Source organism: Ochotona curzoniae, unplaced genomic scaffold, assembly GCF_017591425.1.
Source record: "Ochotona curzoniae isolate NIBS_2020 unplaced genomic scaffold, NIBS_Ocur_1.0 scaffold_3208, whole genome shotgun sequence".
In the NCBI taxonomy this organism is placed as follows: Eukaryota; Metazoa; Chordata; class Mammalia; order Lagomorpha; family Ochotonidae; genus Ochotona; species Ochotona curzoniae.
Window position 1 is genome coordinate 3,871,992 of NW_024467106.1, and position 19,948 is coordinate 3,891,939.

Genomic DNA, 19,948 nt, shown 5'->3' on the forward strand with positions numbered 1-19,948 from the left:
GGTTCCCCGCTCCCTCCCTGGGCCCACCTTGTACCACCAGCCGCATCTTGCCCACAGAGCTTCCCACACTGTTCTGCGCAATGCAGAGGTAGTTGCCCGTGTCCTCCGGGCTGGCACGGAGAATTCGCAGCTGGCCGCCGGGGAGGACCTGCGTCCTTGTTCCTGGGTGTGGCAAGAGAAAATGAGGGGGTGCTGGCCGGGGCGGGGGGACCCCAAGGCAGAGGGGGTGGGAGCTGGTGCTGCTCTGTGGGCCAGGTGCCAAACGACTGGCAGGGTCCCAGTGGCTGAGTGACAGAGCCGGTGAGAAGCCTAGCCTGCAGCCCAGCCTCCCTCCCTCCCTGGACTGCTGTGGAGACGCCGAGCAGTAGTAGGGACACGTCTGGGGTGCACAGTCCCCCGGGGTGGACAGGGGCACACAGGGAGCACCTGCCCAGCCTTCGCGCCCATCTTACCTGCCAGGGTGTTGAGCCCTTCCTTCTGCCAGGTGACCGTGGGCCGGGGGATGCCTGAGGCCTCACAGGACAGCTGCACCTCCTCTTCGGTGACCGCCTGAACCATACTGGGCAGTGGCTTCACCACGGGGGACTCTGTGGAAGCATCGTGTGGGATGTGAGCAGGCGTGGGTGGTAGGAGGTCAGACAGCCCTTAGAAACACCATTAACACCAGTGTCCACCACACAACAGCCTCTATGGGGATGGAAAGTTCTGGAAACCTCAGAAGGAGCTGTCCCGCCCCACCTTCTTCCAGTATTGTCTGCACCCCAAGGGCCACCTAGGCTCTGGGCTAAGGCCCCTTACCTTGCACAGTGAGGACCACGTGCTTATGGGCCACACCAGCGGAGTTGCGGGCTGTGCAGGTGTAGCGGCCAGAGTGGATGGGGAGGGCATGCCCAATCTCCAGGGCACCTGAATGGGTAAGGGGTTCCCGGTAATGGAGGCAGCTGGGCTCTGATTTACCCCTGCCCTGGCATCTCTGGCCCAGGGTGGGGGGGAGCGGTGAAGAGGGGGTTTCTATAAGCACAGGTCAGAAGGGAGTGGTTCACGGCTTCAGAAGGTTGGAAAGCCGCCGGATTGGGCGTTTGGTCCAACAGTGAAGAAACTCATGTCAGAGAGTCTGGGTTTTAATGCCCGCCTCAGCTCGTGGTTACAGCTTCCTGTTCACGTGGACCCTGGAAGGCAGTGCTGGTGGCCCAAGTCATTGGGTCCCTCCGCCCACGTGGAGAACTCGACCTGGAGTTCCTGGCTCCTGGTTTTGGCTCTGCCCTCCCCCAGCCATGGTGGGCATTTGGGGAGTGAATCAGTAGACAGGAGCTATATTTCTGGTTCTCTCTCTCTTTAAGATTTAGTTACTTCAAGTCAGAGTTAGGAAGAGACAAGGTCCAGGGTGGGGGAGAGAGATCTTCCATCTATCGACTCACTCCCTAAATGGCCACAATGGCCAAGGTTGGGCCAGGCTGAAGCCAGGAGTTCCCTGCAGGTCTCCCATGTGAGCACAGGGGCCCAAGCACGACGACCATCTTCTGCTGTTCTTCCCAGGCCATCAGTGAGACCTGGATCACAAGTGGAGCAGCCAGGACACAAACCGGTACCCATGCGGGATGCCAGGATTACAGGCAGTGGCTTTCCCTAATATACCAAAACGCCGACTGCCCGTCCCCTCAGTGAGAAAGAAAGCCCTGGGTCTGGCTGCAGCATTTCACCAATGAGCTAACAAGCAGGTGCGGAGACTGCTTGGTTGTCTCCGCTTTCTTCCTCTGGCCAGCCAAGGCGTTTTGAAAGCTGCCATCCATCACTGCCTTTTACATTGCAAGGCAGGAGCGTCCTTTCAGAAGGAGGAACCTCTTGGCTCACCGTCATTCTCTTTATTTTGCCTTGAAACAGCACCAAGCTGCCAGCGGGCATCCAGGAACCATGTCCAGGCTCAACCCTGGAGGCCATGGAGGCCCAGAGAGGGAAACGAAGTACCCCCCAGGACACGCAGCGGGCAGGAGCAGAGCCAGGCCAAGACTGGCACCCCCGATCCCACCCCCGTTCCACCTGCGGGCTCTCAGCCCATTCTCTGAATCTCCGGCTCCCCCTCCGCCCCCGCCCAGTACTTACCTGAAGGCAAGATGCGATAGCCACTGCCCCGCACCCCCAGCTGGGCGCCTGCCTTGCTCCACGACACAGCTGGGGCCGGCACACCTGTGGCATGGCATGTAAGCACTACAGGCGCCATCCTGGTCACAGTGAAGTCTGTCTGGTCGTCCGCAATGGTGGGGGGTGCTGCAAGCCAAGACAAGGCCCGAGGCCTGCTAAGGGGCATGGGGGACTCTGCTTGGGGGCGGGCTGGGCACTATAAGCAGAGGCTGGGACGTAGGGTGTTGTGGAGAGCGAGGCTGGAGGCAAGGCAGGGACAACAGGCTTGGGCCGTCCCCTTGGCTCCCTCAGCAAGTATTGTGGGGCTTAGGCAGATGACAATACTTTAAAAAGTTCACAGAGAGGGGCTGGTGTTGTGGCACAGCCTACAACATCCCACAGGGACATTGGTTCAATTCCCAGCTGCTCCACTTCTGAACCAGCTCCCTGCTAATGTTCCTGGGGAAGCAGCAGAGGATGGTCCAAGTCCTTGGGCCTCCCACACAGGAGAGACCAAGAAAAAGCCCCTAGCTTTGTTCTCTCTCTCCATCTCACTCTGCCTTTCAAATAAAGAAAAAAAAAAGCCTTTAAAAAGTAAAAGCTCATAGAGAGATGGAATTACAAGATACACACACAAAACTCTTGAAATCGCGCCTTTTTTCATAGTACTAATTTTTCTTTCTTTGTATTTTCCCTTGAGTGACAGATGGAGATAGACACCCAGCTGCTGTTTTGCTGCCTACAGTAGCTGGGCGGGGATGGGCCAAAGCCAGGAGCCAGGCACTCATCCTGGGTCTCCCACGAGAGTGGGGGATGCTGAGCACCTGAGCCACCATTGCTGTCTTTCAGGGTCTACATGGAAGCTGGAGTGAGCAGCTGGAGCCAGGGACCAGCCCCAGGAGCTCTGCGGTGCTGTGTGGGTGTCTCAGCCATCAGGCTCAGTGCCTGCCCCTTTGCAAACACCTGTGACGCCACAGACTACTTTCTGACAAGTGATTATGGCACAAAGCAGGAAGCTGGGGCTAGGAGCCAGAAGTGGGATTTGAACCCAATCACTTTGAGGTGGGAAGCTGGTATCCTAACCACCAGGCTAAAGCCCACTCCAGAGGCAGGATTTGGGCCAGGAGATGATGAGGTCAGGTTTTGGTTTAGAACATGCTAGACTTCAGGAAAGGGCTTCTCCTGACATATGCCAGGAACTGTACTGGGACTGGAGTTAGTGGAGAGGGGCAGGATCCAAGAGGGCTTCCTGGAGGAGGTATCTGGGGGCAGCACAGGACCACTGGCAGGAAACCAGGCAAGTCCCTGAATGCAGAGAGAGGACAAGTGGACAGGTGCTGCCTCCCACCCCGACTCACCATGAACGGTCACCTGGTAGAGCCGGCGGGCCTCACCCAGTTCGTTGCTCACCACACATTCAAACTGAGCTGAATCCTGGAGGCCAGGGGCCACAAGAAGCAGGGCATTGGACGGCAGGAGCCTGGGATGGGCAGGAAGTGGCTGAGGGGCTGGCCATGAGACAAGGCAGCCAGCCAGGGCCCTCCTGCACAGGGCAGGCTGGACAGGGCAGTCTCATCACCCTTGCCCCTTCATATGTTTGGGTCCCCAGTTCTGACTCTAGTGTTTCTTCTAGAAGTTTCGCCTAGCAGAGGTGCAACTGTTTAAGCGTGTATTTTATTTCCCTCCCCGTGCATGTCTGCACAGCCACCAGCCAGGAGAACTTTGTGGTAACAGCCACCCTTAGAAAGCACGGGTGGATGGGGCCCCTGTGGCATCACGGAGCCCCACACAGCAACGCTGGGCAAGGCAGTGGTGACTCAGGGTCACTCTGGCCCCACGCTCATTTAACACCAGCTGTCGTTGAGAAGCGGGACGATTGAGTTCAGCAAGTGGTCACATGCCCAGGCTCAGAGCTGCTTTTCAACAGCGACTATAACGGATGTGAAAGTCACCTGATTGCCTGTCGGGCCATGTACCCCCTGCCTGGCATCCCTGACAGTCTCAGGCCAAAGCTTTCAGAGCCTCCCAAGGCTAAGACACGAGCTCTGGACTCTGTCTGTTCCTGACCGGCCCCCTAGCTTGGAGGAGGGCACCCCCTTCCCCACCCCACGTGTCTCAGGAAGCCCCAGGAAGGGTCAGTGTGTTACCGATAGGTGCCCAGCTGTGAGCGGAAGTCCAGCTTCTGTCCATCCTTCCACCAGACTGCCAGGGGTTTGGGGGAGCCACTAGCCTCACAGGGCAGCGAGGCTGGGATGTGGGCAGTCAGGGTCACGTTGGAGGGGCTGGGGCTGATGGCTGGGGGTTCTGGGGAGAGGGCAGTTGTCAGGGGGTTTTGAGCCACCTCCCACCCTTCCTTTCCCCGTGGCACACTCTGCACTCAGCGACCAGCGTCACCATCATTGCGTGTGGCAGTGCATAGAAACAAGTGTGTGGCTTCTGGGGTGCAGGAGCGGCTGGGTCGGCCCCAGCAGGAGCGAGTCCTCCCCACCTCACCTACCAAAGACCCGGAGGTGGCGGCCCTGCCGATCAGAGCCGGCAGAGTTGGATGCCAGGCAGACATAATGGCCGGCGTCCTGGGCGAGGACTGGCTGGATCCGCAGGGAACCCCCGGGTAGCAGCTCCAATCTGCAAGGGATGGAGCAGGGTCTGAGGGGACTGCAGGCCCCTCCCCGTATACCAGCTTTCCCAGAAAGACGGAGGGTGGGGGAGACCCTTCTGCCGAAGCCTCCCCCTGCCCACCCCCTCTTCGCCCACCCGGATCCTAGCCACATCATTCACAGGCCCCACCACAGACTCTCAAAATGTATCCTACTGTTGAAATTTGCTGGATTTCAAGTCCCTCTTGCAATGGCCTTGGCAGGGCCATTCCAAAAATCTCAAACGGTCTTAAACAGCCTGCGGGTGAGACAGTCCCCACCCGTGGCATGTGTTAGGTTAAGGTCAAGGGTCACAAGTCACAGCACCCCCAAAGTCAGCATCAGAAAAAAGCAGAGGCAGAGTGGCTGGTTTCCCCAGGCCCCCTGCTGGCCCCAGCCTCTTCCAGGAGTCAGCAGGCCACAGCATCTCCAAAGGGCTCCTTCCCCAGGAGGGATCTCACCCCCAGCCACGGTTCAAGGATGCACATAGCCCTTGGACTCAGCCAATGACATCCTCTCTCTAGGGATGTTGGGGTTCACAGAGAGCTCTGAGCTGCAGAGCCATCGGGTTGAGGCAGTGGGAGGGGAGAGCCCCCACACTGAGACAAGCCGAGACACACAGAGTCAACTCTGGCTTCTACAGGCTTGCCAAACCCAGTTTCAGAGAGGTGCCCATCTCTCATTTTGTTTGCTCCACTTGCCCACATTTGTTCATGGCCTACAAAGACCCTCCCCTATGCCCACCCTTTCCAGGCCCCACCTGGTATTCCCAGGGTCCAGTGGGGTCCCGTCCTTCCGCCAGGTCACAAGGGGTGGGGGCGCGCCGTCGGCCCTGCACGGCAGCAGGACTGTCTGGTTTACTGAGCTGTTCACAGTGGGTGACCCCGGCTCGATGATGGGTGCCGCTGGGGAGGAGTATAGAGAGCAGGGCTGGGTGCCTGTCACTCCCAGGGAGCACAGGCAGAGTAGGGTGGGGCAGGCTACACTCACTGTGGATGTCCACGTGGAAGACCACACTGGTGCTGCCCGCCGCGTTGCGGGCTGTGCAGCTGTAGTTGCCGCCATCGGCCATGGTCAGAGCCAGCAGCTGGAGGAACCTGCCCTGCTCGGGGAACTGGGTGTGGGCGTCCGCCTGCAGGGCCCCCACCCAGGGTGAGAGACGGCCACTTAGCAGCAGCACCCGCCAAGTAGGACTGGGGTGGGGATCCCGACGGCAGCCTCTGCCCCACTCCAGGCTGGCTGCAGGCCCTGACTCTCCAGTTGAGGAAACAGGGTCCCCTGGGGGAAGATAACTTCTGATTCTAATTTCTGGGAGTCCACTGCTGCAAACTGGCCCCACTGGTGGGGTGAGTCCAGAAACCCTAATGACTGGCCCCAGGACACACAGCCAGGGTGCACAGAGCACAAGTGCCATGAGAAGGCTACCTGGGTGTGCATTAGCAGCGCTGGGTGCAACTCCCAGCTTGCCTCAGTGTCTCCATCCACTGAATGGGGGTGAGGATCGTAACTGGTGGGTGGGCAGCCCAAGAGCTATTACACCTAGAGCTGCTCAGGGTAGCGCTGGGACCTCGGACACAGTCCAGTCAGGGACCAAGGTCACGAGGCACAGAAGCCCGTGCCCCTGGCTTCCCGGCCTGGTGCTCACCTGCAGCAAGACGCCGTCCCGGTGCCACTCGATCTCGGGCACTGGCTCTGTCTCCACCGAGCACTCTAGGACGAGCTGCCCTGGGGCCAGGCCCACCACAGAGTGGGGGCCCTGAGGCCCCACGATAGTCGGGGGACCTAGAAGCCAGAGAGAAGCAGGAACGATGGACCCATGTCCACAGGTCATCCTGCCTTCCACCCCTGCCACCCCCACACCCCCTACCTTGAACTCTGACCCGAAAGTTCTTCTCAACTTCACCCGCAGGGTTCTTGGCCAGGCAGCTGTACAGCCCGGCATCGTCCAGCTGAGGACAGCATGGAGTGAGTAGCTGCCCCCTGCCGCAGTCTGCCTGCCTCCTGCTCTGCTTCCCTTCGAAGCTGTCGAGGACCCAGGAGTCCCACCCTGGCTCCCACCTATCCCCCTTCTCAGCCAGTTCACGTCCCCTCTCTGGAGTTCTCCATTTCTCCACCTCCATCTCATCCCTGGTGTGAGGCCTGCCTCTTCCCAGAGGTTCTCCATGATTGCACCAGCCCTCCTCCTGCCTGCGGGGGAGTTCTCCAGCTTTGGCACCAGCCGTGGCACAGCCCCCGGGGACACATCTTCATATTACATACTTGGAGGAGCCCTGCCAGGCGTCCCTGGGAAAGCACAGTTTCCCTCCCCTCCACCACCCCCTCCATGACCCAGCACAGTACCTGCACAGCCTGCACATGGAGCATGCGCGGGGCTCGACTGCTGTTCTCCACCCCATTTATGGCGCGCCCATCCTTATGCCAAGTGATGTTGGGTGGAGGCATGCCCCGGGCCTCACACAGGAGCTCCATGGGGGTGCCGGGGGTCAGCAACAGCTCTGTAGGCTGGCCCGAGTCCTCGATGTGGGGGGGATCTGCCAGCCACAGCACCTGGTCACTGGGGGGGCCGCAGTGCTGGGTCTGGGGCCTCACCCCAACTCCCCAGGCAGGTTCTGACAGTAAAAGCTAGAGCAGATGTGAGCGGAAGGTCCTGAGGCATCAGGACCATGGCCCATCTCCACGGGGTGGCCATTTGTGTTTCCACACCGCGAGGACACAGTGTGAGGAGCTACTTTTTTTTTCAACGCAGCATCACACATGCAGGATTTTGTGTTGAAATCTTGGAGTTATGGCCTCCAATTTCTGTGGCTTTTGGTCTCATAGACAAGCATAGCCCCAGGGGACATCAAGCACCCGGCCGCCTACCCTTGCAGGCTAGCCTTGAAGATCCACTCCCAGAAGCCTCTGTGAGGACGCACCCTGCTCCCCCTCAACCACCTTCCCCATCTCCATCAGGCCGGAAGACCCACCCAGCACGGTCAGCTGGAAGTGCCGCCTGGTCTCGCCCGCCTCGCTCACAGCCACGCATGAGTAGGTCCCCGAGTCTTCAGCTCCCACAGCCTCCAGCTGCAGCCCTGGCCCCTGCTCGAGGCTCTGGGACAGCCAGGGTTCCCCATCCTTCACCCATGAGACGAAGGGCTGGGGGCTGCCACGTGCCTCGCACGGGAGGACCACAGTGGAGCCACGGACCACCACCACATCCTTCTGGAATTCTGCGGGCTCCAGGATGGGGGGCTCTGTGGAGGACACACGGATAGGCAGAGCCAGCTCCCCTTGCCAGGACCCCTGTACAGGCTGCTCCCATTGGCCACATGGCACATCTCTTGCACAATGCCTTTTGGTCCTCAGTATTCAACGTCGATCTCACCCCCTCCAGGAAGCCCACCAGAGCCTCCAAGACAAGAGGCTGCACCTGCCACCTCCGTTTTCCCAGAGCAACCTCTCTGAAAGCTGGCAGCAGAGGCCATGCTGTCCACTGCTGCACCCCAGGCAGCAAGGTGGAAGGACCCGCTTAACCTAGCCCCTGCTCCCTACCTTGCACCTGCAAGGTGAAGTTCTTGTTGGCCACCCCAGCTGGGCTTGAGGCCACACAGGTGAAGATCCCAGAATCTGCCAGCTGCACCTGGGAAATCCTGAGCTCCCCAGGAAGGGAGGTAGAGAGAGAGGGGGTGGGCGGAGGTGGTCAGTCAGTCACATGCCTCCCTTTTTGATGCCAAGTCCTCTGCCTACCTCCACTCCTAGTTCCCAGCGCCTCAGGATACGGCCCTAGATGGCCCCTCCCCTGGACCCTTACTGCCTTCTCTGGCTCCTCACCCTCCCCAGCTAGACCTGCTATCCTCCAAATTCCAGAAATTCCAGGGACAACAGCTTCCTATAGATGATGCCTCTATCACCTCCGTGTGCATCGGTGCCACTTAGGGTCACCATGCCCCCTTCTGCCCTTGACCACGGCTCTCACCAACCTCCCTAGCGACAGTTCAGGCCTGGGCCTCGCTCCTGGCGTCTCTGCTCTCCTCGCAGGGAGGGAGAGACAAGAGATCATCCATTTCCTGGCCCACTCTCCAACTGCCAGGTCTGGGCCAGGAGCCAGAAGCCCCAGGACGCTACCTGGGTCTCCCACATGGGTGGCAGGGACTCAAGCACTTGAGCCATCTTCTGCCTGGGCACAATCAGCAGGGAGCAGGATCAGAAGTGGAGCAGCTGGGACTCGAACAGGCTCTGATTTGGGATGCTGGGCATTGCAGGCAGTGGATCAGCTCCCTGTGCCAAACATCTCCAGCATCTGACCTTCCATTACCAGAGCTCGGCTCCAAGCCACATCAGCCTCCCCAAGTGTCACAATGGCCCCTAACTGCTGTCCCAGCCCTACCCTTGGTCCCCAGCCGGCTGTCCACACGAAAGCCAGAAGGATCCTTGGGAAATCCAAGTTACAACCCCAAAGAACTGTAAGGTACAGTGCTGAGCACATGTTGGCACTCCACGTTTGTAGCAATTTCCCAAATGTCCATTCGTGGACGACGTTTGTATTCTAAAATCCTCTCAGAAGTGTTTTTAAACCCCAGTTATCTAGAGAGTTGCCTGGAGCCTGGATTCGCAGGTTGGGGAGCCAGGAACCGTTCCCTACCTGAGACTGCGACCAGAGCTGTGCAGACGGGTGCGCTGGGACAAAGCAAGGGGCAGGCCATCCTTGAGCCAGCTCACGTGGATGGGCGGGGAGCCCCGCACCAGACAGGCCATGGTCACCTGCTCCCCAGGCCTGCTCACCAGGCTGTCCCTGCCGTTGGCTGCTGGCTCAATGGTTGGAGGAACTGGGGATGCACAAAGAGAAAGGAGACACAGTTGGGGTGGAGGATGCTGGAGGAGCAGCTGGGTTCCCCCGCAGGGTGGCTTTACAGGTTACTGTCAAGACCTCGACATGCGCCCCTACAGTCACCATGGTGGGGGCCCTCAGACCTTTGCCTTCTCCCCCCCAGAAAGCTGGGGCAATTGTGCCTCTGATTTGAGGGCAAGGTGAGAGGCCCCTGAGTGGTCAGACTGTGGCCTGGGACACAGCCTGGGCATCATGGGACTGGAACCCAAGTCCCTGGAAAGCAGCCCCTGCCTTTGGCTCCTCACCCAGCACATTGACCGTGTGCAGCCTGGCGTCTTCCCCAGCAGGGTTGCGAGCCACGCAGGTGTAGGCGCCTGCATCCCCGGCTCTGAGGCCCTTCAACACCAGTGAGCTGCCATCCACGTAGAAGCTGGAGAGAGAGGAGGGCCGTGGGCAGATGTGGGAGCGTCAGGAGGCCCTGCTGCCTGGACGGGGGCAGGGGACACAGGTGGGGCCTTACCGAAGGTGAGGACCCATAGCTCCATCCAACGGGCCCCCATCCTTCAGCCAGGTCACTTCGGGCGGCGGCTGACCCTCAGCCTCACAGTCCAGTTGCACCTCCTGGTCCTCCAGGACATTGTGCTCCTGTGCGCTGCCCGAGCTCCGGATCTGGGGGGCCACTGTTACAGGGGCTGTAGTGAGGCCCCAGGGGCAAGGGGTGGGAGCGGGAGGCTGCTGCGTGGGGTGGAAGTTGGGGGTGCGCGGTGCCCACCTACCCAGTACGGCCACCACAAAGTCCTTGCGGGCCTCCGCCTGGGCATTCTCGGCCACGCACGTGTAGGTGCCCGCCTGGGCTGGCTGCAGGCGACTCAGCTGCAGGCGTCCACCTCGGGAGATGATGCCTTGGGCCGTGCTACTCTCTGTGGGACCGAGGGACAGAACAGGCCTTCACTTGCCTGGGCGCCCTGGACACAAAGGCCAGGGGACTCCTGGGCTAGGTTCTCATCCCCCATATTCACTAACCCGTGACCATTCCCTCACCCCTGTGCAGGGAAACTGAGGCCGGGGCAAAGACCCAGTCTGTCCATCGTTGCCTTCCTCTGCCTAGGCTCTCAACTGCTCTGTTGTAGCAAACTGCCCTAATTCCTTCTGCCTGGGGACACCTCTTCCCGTGGGTCTCTCTCCCAGCGCAGCCCCTGCCAGTTCCTCCCACTCACCCCGCTGCCTCCACCCCGTCTCAAGGCTCCGACCGAGGAGAGCCAGCTGCACAGCACCCCATACTTCCCAGCCTGGAACCCTGCCCCTTCTCCTGCTGCCTTCCCACCTGACCCCTCCAACTACCCCAGCCCAGCTACTCTCCCCCAGAGCCCCATCAGCCCCGTAGCCAATGCCCCATGTCTGCTGGGCCCAACAGCAGCTGGACAGGCACAGGCCTCACACGACCCGATGGTAAGTCCCGAGAGGAGGAGGATCAGGTGCCAGCAGAGCTGGCCCGGGAACCTGGGGTGACCCTGCTCCTGGACGGGCCCAGAGAAGGCCAGGGTCACAGCGGCTTGGAGGAAAAAAGGAACAAGTGACCATCAAGGACAACAAGTAAAACAAAATGTGCCATGTTACACGGCAGGGAGCCACTCGGCCACACAAATGAAGGAAGACACACACACAAGCTGAGGTGCTAGAAAGGAACAAAGAAGCTGGGAGGGCAGGAAGCCCAGTGGGCACAGCCAGGTGCAGGGGGCATGGGCAAGAGGGCACCCTGAGTGTGACAAGAGTGACAAGGCATCTCAGGGCTGCCTGGGGAGGGGCGGGGGAGAGAAGGTTAACGGGGACCAGAGTTCTTGCTCGGTGGTAGTAACAGCATAAAATGGGCTATGGTGAGGGACACGGTTCTAGAATGTGCTAGACTAGAATCACTGAACTGTGGATTTCAAATGAGTATGCTGTATACTGTGTGGATTTTATCTCCACTGTCAACAGAGAGAGGGGGTGAGACAGTGGGCTCAGCCTCGGGTATCTAGGGCCAGGGAGAGATGGGCTATTAAGCACCATAGGTCTCCTGGCCCTGCTCCCAGGGCTAGGCATAGGCAGGGCACCTGTTCAGAGCTGTGCCATCAGAGCCTTGGCCAGTGTGGAGCCTGTTCCCGAGACCAGCATGGGGGCCACTGCCCTTACCCAAGGGCCAATGGTAGAGCACGAGGGAGGTTGCAAGTGAACAGTGGGCGGGCGCCACAGGTGTGGGTCAGGTGACAAGGTGAGGATCCTCCGACTGACAGACACACAGGGGTGGTTGGGATGAGAGTGAAGCTGCCTGGGGGTGACCAGAAGCACACAGGGCAGCCCTGGGCCAATGCCAAGTCCAGGCTCAGCCAACTGGGCTCTGCCATGCCCTCAGCAAGACACAGCCCATCTGTCTCTCAGGAGCAGCCCGGGGTCGCAGATCGGAGGCAGACCCTGTGTCCCCACAGGAACGACCCCCACTGTGCAGGCATCACAGGCCCATAAGTGACACGAGACGCCAGAGTCGGGCTGAGACCACGCTGCTGGCCTTTGATTGTTAGCTATGAACTTCCACAGGCAGCAACTCCGTCTGCCTTCGGGGTCAGTTCACGGCGTGATGGAGGACAGGTGTGCTCACCCACGGGCATTCTGTCCTTCAGCCACGTCACAGTGGGCGCGGGAACCCCAGACACGTCACAGGCCAGGACCAGCGGGCTCCCAGCCACCTGGCTCACCGTTTCCATCTCAGGGTTCTCAAATGCTGGGGGCACTGCAGGAGAGAAGGCAGACTGCCAGAATCCTCAGATTTCCCCTAATTCCGGGGAGACCCTCCCGTGGGGCTGCTTGGCTGTGGTTACAGAGCAGAGCCCAGGATCGGCCCACCCACCCCTGGGCGGTGAACACAAAGTCCTACACAGGGATGGTTCTCACCTGTGTCAGAGCAGGCATCACTAATCAACCCTAATACTCCTGTTCTGCCAGGAGGAACTCAACCATTGCCAGCGGCATGTAGCTGGTTGAGCTCAAGCAGTGACATTTTTGCCCCTGGCAGAGCCCTAACTGGTACCTGCCACTCCTGAAATGGTAAGCTCCAGGCTGTGTGCCCCTGCCTCCTGGCACCCCTGCTTCTTTGCAGCCACTCCCTTCTGCTCCTGTGCAGCGGATGGTCGCCTGGCCAAGCTGGCCCCTGCTCATCTGCCAGCTTACCCTGGACAGTGAGGCTGAAGGTCCTCATGGCCTCTCCAGCGGCATTGCTGACCCTGCAGCTGTACACCCCTTTGTCTGACACCTGCAGCAGGGAGAGCATGGAGCTGGGACAGGGTACCCAGGGCTCCCCCAAAGGCCCCTGGCCCGAGAAGAATCCAGAGCAGTAACTCCCCAAATATACCAAGCTGGTGCTATGGTGCCCACACCACCCTCACTGCCCACACCACCCATGCCACCTACACAGCCCACACCACCCTCATTGCCCACACCTCCCATGCCACCCACACAGCCCTCACCACCCATGCCACCTACACAGCCCACACCACCCTCACTGTCTACACCACCCATGCCACCCACACAGCCTACACCACTCATACCATCCGTGCCCCCAGGCCCCTCACCTGGGAGTCCAGGATCTCCAACCTCTGGCCACCCTGCAGAACCTGGGCCCGCTGTGTCATGACCAGGGGCTGCCCATCCCTGTACCACGTCACCATTGGCTCGGGGACAGAGTCTGTCTCACAGCTCAGGACGGCCTTATCCCCGGCCTGCACTGGGACCATCTCCTGGGGACCGCTGGAAGGCTGCCTAAGGGTGGGGGGCACTGAAGGCAAGACACAAGACACATCCATGTGAGACACGGTGGCCTCATCATGACCCCCCTCCAGCCCAGCTCTCAGTAGCCCCAGAGCCACACATCAGCTCTGACCTTAGGAGCAGGGATAGGAGAGGACCCAGGCTAGCACACCAGCCTCTGCTGAGTGCCAGGGCCAGCCTCTGCCCTCTCAGGACCTCAGCCCCTGGCCCGGGTCTTCCCTTAGGGGGTGGTGGCCCCTGTTGGGTTAGGAGCCTTCAGCCCTGGGTGCCCTACCCAACCTAGAGAGAGGCAGTCCCAGCCCTACCACGAGGCCTGGAGACCCAGTACAGGTACTGGCGCACAGCAGCTGAGCACATCTGTAGCAAGGCTTGAAAGAACCTTCCAGCAAGTTCCAACCCAGGACACCTTGACCGGCTTTTCCCCCAACAGGCTTCCTAGGGCCATTGGCTCTGATGCCCCTGCTCATATAGGCTTGAGGAGGCCAGGCCCTTGGGATTCCTTCCCCTGCTCGCTTCCTCTACCTGCTGGCCCACAGAGCTATGCACAGGATGTCCCACCCTCCCCTGGTGCTGGGCTGCCCAACTGGGAGGGTAGGGGACAGAGTAGGCAGTAAACCAAGGAGCCATACCCAGCACGCTAAGCTGTACCCGCCTCTGGTCCCTGCCAGCAGCGTTGAGGGCTTCACACACATAGGTCCCGGAATCTGACAGCTGTGCCCGTGCCAACTGGAGGTTGTGGGTGCCTGCAGGGAACCCGGCTCGCACCAGCAGTTCGGCCTCAGCCCCTCAGGTTACTCCCCTGCCTCCCTCCCAGGCTTAAAGGGGGTGGGTGGGGAGACAACAGTCTCCCCGTGGTCTCAGCTTACTCACCAGGCAGGAGGAAGAGCTCCTCGTTAGGGATGATGAGGGGCTGGCCATCTCTGTACCATGTGACTTCAGGGCTGGGCTGAGCATGGGCCTCACAGCGCAGGGAGACGCTGCTGTTAAGGATGGCAGTGACCTGTTCCGAGCTCCAGCCCATGATTCGTGGCGGAACTGTCCCATGGGAGCAAGGACAGAGAGAAGACATGAGAGAGTGCACACACAGCAAAGAACCGAGAGCAGCTCCAGCTCCCGTGCTCCCACTCCCGGTGCTCCCACTCCCGGTGCTCCACCTCCAGGAACCTGTAGGTAACCCCACCCAGAGACCAGACAGGGAGACCAAGGCAACACAGCACAAACAGGGACTCAGGTTCGGGCCACATTAAGCTTCGTTCCTCAAGGTCAGAGCTCTCTCCACATGGCGTGGCAGAGAGATTAAGATTTCAGACTTAGGGCTGGTGTGGTGCACAGGGTTAAGCCTCTGCCAACCTCCTATATGGGTGCTGGTTCAAGTCCCAGCTGGTCCACTTCTGATCCAGCGCCCTGCTAATGTCCCTGGGGGGAGAGCAACAGAAGATGGCCCAGATGCTTGGGCCCCTGCACCCATGTGGAAGACCCAGATGGAGTTCCAGGCTCCTGGCTTCAACCTGGTCCAAACCTGATAATCACAGCCACGGTGAACCAACAAAGGCAGGATCTCTCTAACTCTGACTTCTTCTTTACAGATCAATTTATTTATTTGAAAGACAGAGTTACAGAGAGATGAAGAAGAGCGGAGAGAGGGCTGGGAGAGGAAGACAGAGGGAGAACAAGGGTCGCGTTCATCTGCTGGCTCACTCCCCAGATCGCTGCAATGGCCAGAGCTGGGCTTGTCTGAAGCCAGGAGCCAGCAGGAGCTTCTCGTCTCTCATGTTGGTGCAGGGGTCTAAGGATTTGGGCCCACCTATGCTGCTTCCTTAAGGCCACTGACCACATGGGATGCTGATCCCACGGGCAGCACCTTTCCCTGGGTGAGCCCTGAGTGCTTGCCAGGCTAGGAAGTCAGGCCCAGCTCCAGACTCTGCTTGAAGGAGTCGGTCCAGTGAAAGCCCGTGGTCTGTGCCAAGCGCACAGCTAGTGCACAATGATGATGCTGTGAGGCCTGGCTGCCTCCAAAGTCGAAAAGAAAACCACCCAAGGCCGGCCCTGTGGTGACTAGGACCCCTAAATGTTCTGTTGGGAGTGTGGCTGGTACCAAGCTGGGACCCTGAATGTGTGGGGCCTACAGCCCAGGTCCCGGTAGCATAGAGAAGTGCAGAGGCTGCCGCACGGCGCCACTCACCTTGGACCCTGAGCGTAAACAGCTTCTCTGCAGAGCCGGCCTGGTTCTCAGCTACACACATGTAGCTGGCAGCGTCAGCCACCTCGGCTGTGGAAACCTGCAGGTGCAGGGCGCTGGTGCTGGCAGGGGCCCTGCTGCCTCTGGGCACCCGCCACCCACACATAAAGGTCCCTCCCACCATGCAGCCATGCAGGACCAGGTGCTCATGACGACTGTAGAGGGCTGTATGTGACATTGTGAGAAGGGGGCATAATGACAGAATCCCCCAACTCCCAGGGTGCCACGCAGCTCTGGCGTAGGCAGTAGCTGCCTGAGGGTGCCACCAAGTGTGCTGCCATGGGCAGTTGTGTGCAAGCAGGGCAGGTGCTGCTCTGGGTGACAGGGGTATTCCCAGGTAGGCTATCATGCCCAGCTGGGCCCCAGGGGTGACCTGGATGTCCGGGCATCACATGGCTCCTTCTACAGGATGACTTGCCAGGCTCCATGAATTCTCAGGAACTCTGAGCCAGGATCAGGCTAAGAGCCCCGCTTGGCACAGGCCGTGCCTGGTCCTTGGGTCCTGGGCAAGCTGGCTGGGTAGCAACAGATTCTGCCTTTGGCTCACACTGACCTGCAAAACCTGCCCATCTTCCAGGACCTGCAACCGTGGGTTGGGCAAGAAGGGCAGTCCATTTTGCAGCCATGAGATGGTGGGCGTGGGGTTGCCCAGGGCCGGGCACCGTAGGCTGACGGTACTACTGGCATTGATGGTCACCTCCTCCACCAGCTCCTCCGTGTCCCCCAGGATCACAGGTGGTGCTGGGCAAGGACAGGAAGGTGACGCGAGGTGGTACAGGTTGGGCATGAAGGCTGGAGAGGCACCTGGTGCCAGAGGCTGGCTGGGTACCCCTATGCCCCATCTGCTCTTGGGCCCTGACCCAGCTAGGGAAGCTGAGGCACAGAGAAGGCTGTGGTCTGCTTAAGGAAACACAGCAAGGGAGTGACTCACCTGGAACTGGACCCTAGACCTGCCTGGCTTCAGTGCCTGAGCCCCTTGCCTCCCATTAACCTCCAAGAACAGCCAGAACCTGACCCACGTGTCCTTGTATCGCTGCAGAGGGAGGCCCTGAGCCCAGCCCCATTACTCACTCAGCACCAGCAATTCGTAGTGCAGCCAAGCCTCGCCCACCTCATTGGTGGCCTGGCATGAGTATCTCCCAGCGTCCTCTGCCCGCACCAGGGGGATCTGCAGCACCCGGCCTCCTGCGGGGACATGGGATAGAGGCCTGAGCCCCCTCCCCCAGGGGCACGCAAAGTGCGCTTCCTTTGCATGGGACCTAAGATGCATCACTGCCCCAGCCTCGTCTGTGAGGTGCAGAGCGTAGGCCGGGTCAACAGACGCCTGAGCTTGGGCACAGTCTTATCCCGTGGCATCTCTGGGGGTTGTGTGCTGTGGCAACACCCACTTTTCAGATGGAAAAACTGAGGCTTCCAACAACAGTGCCCATCCAATAAGAGCACAGTGGTTGTAGGCTCAGGTCTGCTGTGTACGGAACTGGGCTTCCCAGGGAGAGCAAAGGCTCCAGGGAGGCAGAGGCAGCCCCAGGTGTGTGCTGGTTGGCAGGCAGGGGCAAGGGGCAAAGTGAGGGTCCCAGGAGCTGTCAGAAGCATCCTCTGAGACCAAGAGCTGGTCGGTCCAGAACCCAGCATCTGGCAAGGCAGAGGGAGCTCACACAAGGGTCAGAACCAGGGGCTTGCTAGCCTGGGTCAGTTCATATTTAAGGTTCATCTAAGGTTGGGGTCAGAGTTCAGGTCAGCTGGTGACCACTGCCACTGTGTACTGAGGAGCAGGAGTCAGTGGCCGCAGTCAGAGGTCAGGGGTCAGTGGCCACGGTCAGAGGTCAGGGGTAGGGTCAGAGGTGAAAGGTTAGGACTAGGGAAGTGGACAGTGGCTATGGTCAGGCTCCAGTGGATATTGGGATTATCTTGCGGTCAGAGACCGAGTTAGGGGTCACCATGTGACAGGTCATTGTGTAGTCAGGTCTGGAGTCAGTGCCTGGGGTGAAGGTCAGAGGCCAGGGGAAGGGGGCCAGGGGTAGCCCACAGGCACAGATACCTGCCTCTTCTGGATCCCAGAGGGGCCTCCTTTTGGTAAACACCAAATTACTGTCCCCGCCGCTCATGGGAAGCCCAGCAACCGGGTGTACCTGCCCCGACCAGCACTGTGATGGCCGGAGCCTGGAAGCCACAGGCTAGACCCCACACCACGATCGCCCCCAACAGCCTTCCAGGGTGCCTGGCTGCGGCCCACCCGGCCCGTCGGGGCTATCCTGAGCTCCACCCCTGAAGCCTTTCCATTCAGACGCATCCACCCACAGCTGGAGTGTGGCGCTCTGAGCCCAGGGTGCACCCTTCAGAGGGCAGTGAGTGAGCAGCTGGGGTGCCCCTGCCCGTGGGTCAGCCCAGCGACGGGGGGTCGGGGGAACTCCAATCTGGCAGCTGTGCCCACTTCTGCCCTCACATGGGCCAAGGAAGCCTAGCCCTGGTTTAGAAATCACCACCAGGCCCAGAGTGGCTGTGCCCCCCTGCCACCCAGCCGAGGCCACACAGCCAGCAGCACGCCTGGCTCACTGCTCCCCACACTGAGCCCACCTTGGAGCAGGGATAGCCCATCCGTGGCTGAGACACGCTGACCCTCCTTGAACCAGGTCAGCTCTGGAGGTGGGACCGCGTTGGTGTCACAGTACAAGTAGGCCGGGTTGTTCTCCACGACCTCCCGGTATTCGGTCACCCCGCTGCGGGCCTCCACCTCCTCCAGCTCTTGGGGCAGGAACTCGAAGGCTGTACTGGGGTCGCCCATGTTCTGGAACATGGGGGGCACTGGGGACGGGGGAGAGGAGGCTTTTAAGAAGCATCTCAGAGGGGTGCGGATGCACTGCTCTGCTCCAAGTGGGGTCCTGGCAGTGGGGGTGGGGTGAGTGGATGCAGCGCGCTCAAAAAGTCTCAGAGTAATGCTTAGCTACAATGGGAAGCAGCCCTGTAAGGATGTAACTGAGGGGCCCAGAGGGACGCACTGACCCCCCCCCAGGGCCACACAGCCCCTCATTACAGGACTAGGGGCCCCAGCCAGGAAGAAGAGGACAGCACCTAGCAGGTGCTCCCATCTGAAGCACGGAGCACAAATCCAGCTCCGAGCATCGCATTACCTCGCCCCTGCGTGACGCAGCTCGGCACCTGCCTCCCCACCTCCCTCTCCCTTCTCTTCGCATCCAACTTCTCCCTCCGTTTGAGTTTGCAAAGGGAACCATGGAATGTTTCCTTCCTAACAAAGCCAGACACATCTGGCAGGGGACTAAGCACATGGTGTTTTGGCGTTACCAGGCCAAATCTAGGCCCCCCACCACTTAATGCTGTGGTTGGGGTCAGAGCAAGAGCCCCCATCTCCTCCAGCGCGGCCTTAAGTCCACACCGCTCTGGTCTGTTGAGGTCTAGGGAAAGTTCCAGCATAAAGCTGGTGAAGCGCGCCCTCTGTTGACCATGTAGGTCAGCACACGTCCTCCCTCTTCCCCCTCCCCCGACCTGACCGTTCCCTGTCCACTGCCAGTGCCCAGGCGCACCCTGGATGAGCACATTAAAGTCCTGGTCGTCCTCGCCGGCCACGTTGGTGGCCACACACAGGTACCGTCCGGAGTCGGACACCTGGGTGGGCTGGATCTGCAGCAGCCGCCCTTCCGCCAGGAGGTGGAGTCGCTGGTTGGGGGTCACAGGCTGGGGGCAGGACACAGCGGGGGAACAGAGATAAGACCTAGAGTTCAGGGTATTTCTGAAGACGGCAGCCTGAAGTGATGGGAACACATGGTGACTTCGTAAACCTAATCCACAGGATTTAAAATAAAAGGGCTGAAAGAGCAGAGTCACGGAGTTTGCTTTCTTATTTTAAAAAAGGATTGGCATAGCCTGGACCAGCCCTTCCTGCAAGGACTAACAAACTGCAGAGACCAAAGCCTGAGGCCGCCCAGGGGCCCAAGCTCACCTGTCCGTCCTTGTACCAGCTGATGGTGGGCGGGGGCACAGCCCAGCACTCGCATTCCAGGGTCAAGGTGCTGTTGACCTTGGTCTTCACTTGCTTCACACCCTCATCCCCAGAGGGGTCGTCTTTGGAGATGGAAGGAGGGACTGAAAAGTATCGGGGGCGGGGAGGATCTGAGGAGTGGGCTGGGAGGTGGTTCCCTGGTCCTGGGGTCCCGGAAGCAGGGGTTGGCTCTGACGGTGGAGGAACCAGGACCCTGTGAGCTCCCGGCTCAGCTAGGGGAAGCGGCTGACTGTGATGGTCATGGTCAGGGCAGAGGTGAGGCCAAGGGATTCCCAAGTGACTCTATGCCCTTCCTGGGGTCCCAGACCTCAGGTAGGGGAGCCTCTGGTGGC

General features: G+C 60.1%; 1 protein-coding gene across 1 annotated transcript in view; it reads right to left on the bottom strand.

The window, feature by feature from the left end:
• HMCN2 (hemicentin 2) overlaps window positions 1–19,948 on the bottom strand; it is a 120,903-nt gene that overhangs the window by 21,551 nt on the left and 79,404 nt on the right. The window contains exons 53-81 of the mRNA XM_041004683.1: window positions 19,557–19,699; window positions 19,141–19,291; window positions 18,176–18,403; window positions 16,673–16,786; window positions 16,155–16,342; window positions 15,545–15,641; window positions 14,233–14,397; window positions 13,992–14,105; window positions 13,167–13,369; window positions 12,766–12,847; window positions 12,197–12,328; window positions 10,338–10,481; window positions 10,082–10,241; window positions 9,867–9,991; window positions 9,376–9,559; window positions 8,286–8,383; window positions 7,721–7,987; window positions 7,095–7,285; window positions 6,622–6,703; window positions 6,400–6,536; window positions 5,745–5,886; window positions 5,515–5,659; window positions 4,616–4,743; window positions 4,266–4,422; window positions 3,477–3,598; window positions 2,101–2,265; window positions 799–906; window positions 453–587; window positions 28–162 (exon numbers count right to left, since the gene is read on the bottom strand). Of these exons, the coding sequence (XP_040860617.1) occupies window positions 28–162; window positions 453–587; window positions 799–906; window positions 2,101–2,265; window positions 3,477–3,598; window positions 4,266–4,422; window positions 4,616–4,743; window positions 5,515–5,659; window positions 5,745–5,886; window positions 6,400–6,536; window positions 6,622–6,703; window positions 7,095–7,285; window positions 7,721–7,987; window positions 8,286–8,383; window positions 9,376–9,559; window positions 9,867–9,991; window positions 10,082–10,241; window positions 10,338–10,481; window positions 12,197–12,328; window positions 12,766–12,847; window positions 13,167–13,369; window positions 13,992–14,105; window positions 14,233–14,397; window positions 15,545–15,641; window positions 16,155–16,342; window positions 16,673–16,786; window positions 18,176–18,403; window positions 19,141–19,291; window positions 19,557–19,699 (4,242 nt within the window). The remainder of the gene's footprint in view (window positions 1–27; window positions 163–452; window positions 588–798; window positions 907–2,100; window positions 2,266–3,476; window positions 3,599–4,265; window positions 4,423–4,615; window positions 4,744–5,514; window positions 5,660–5,744; window positions 5,887–6,399; window positions 6,537–6,621; window positions 6,704–7,094; window positions 7,286–7,720; window positions 7,988–8,285; window positions 8,384–9,375; window positions 9,560–9,866; window positions 9,992–10,081; window positions 10,242–10,337; window positions 10,482–12,196; window positions 12,329–12,765; window positions 12,848–13,166; window positions 13,370–13,991; window positions 14,106–14,232; window positions 14,398–15,544; window positions 15,642–16,154; window positions 16,343–16,672; window positions 16,787–18,175; window positions 18,404–19,140; window positions 19,292–19,556; window positions 19,700–19,948) is intronic.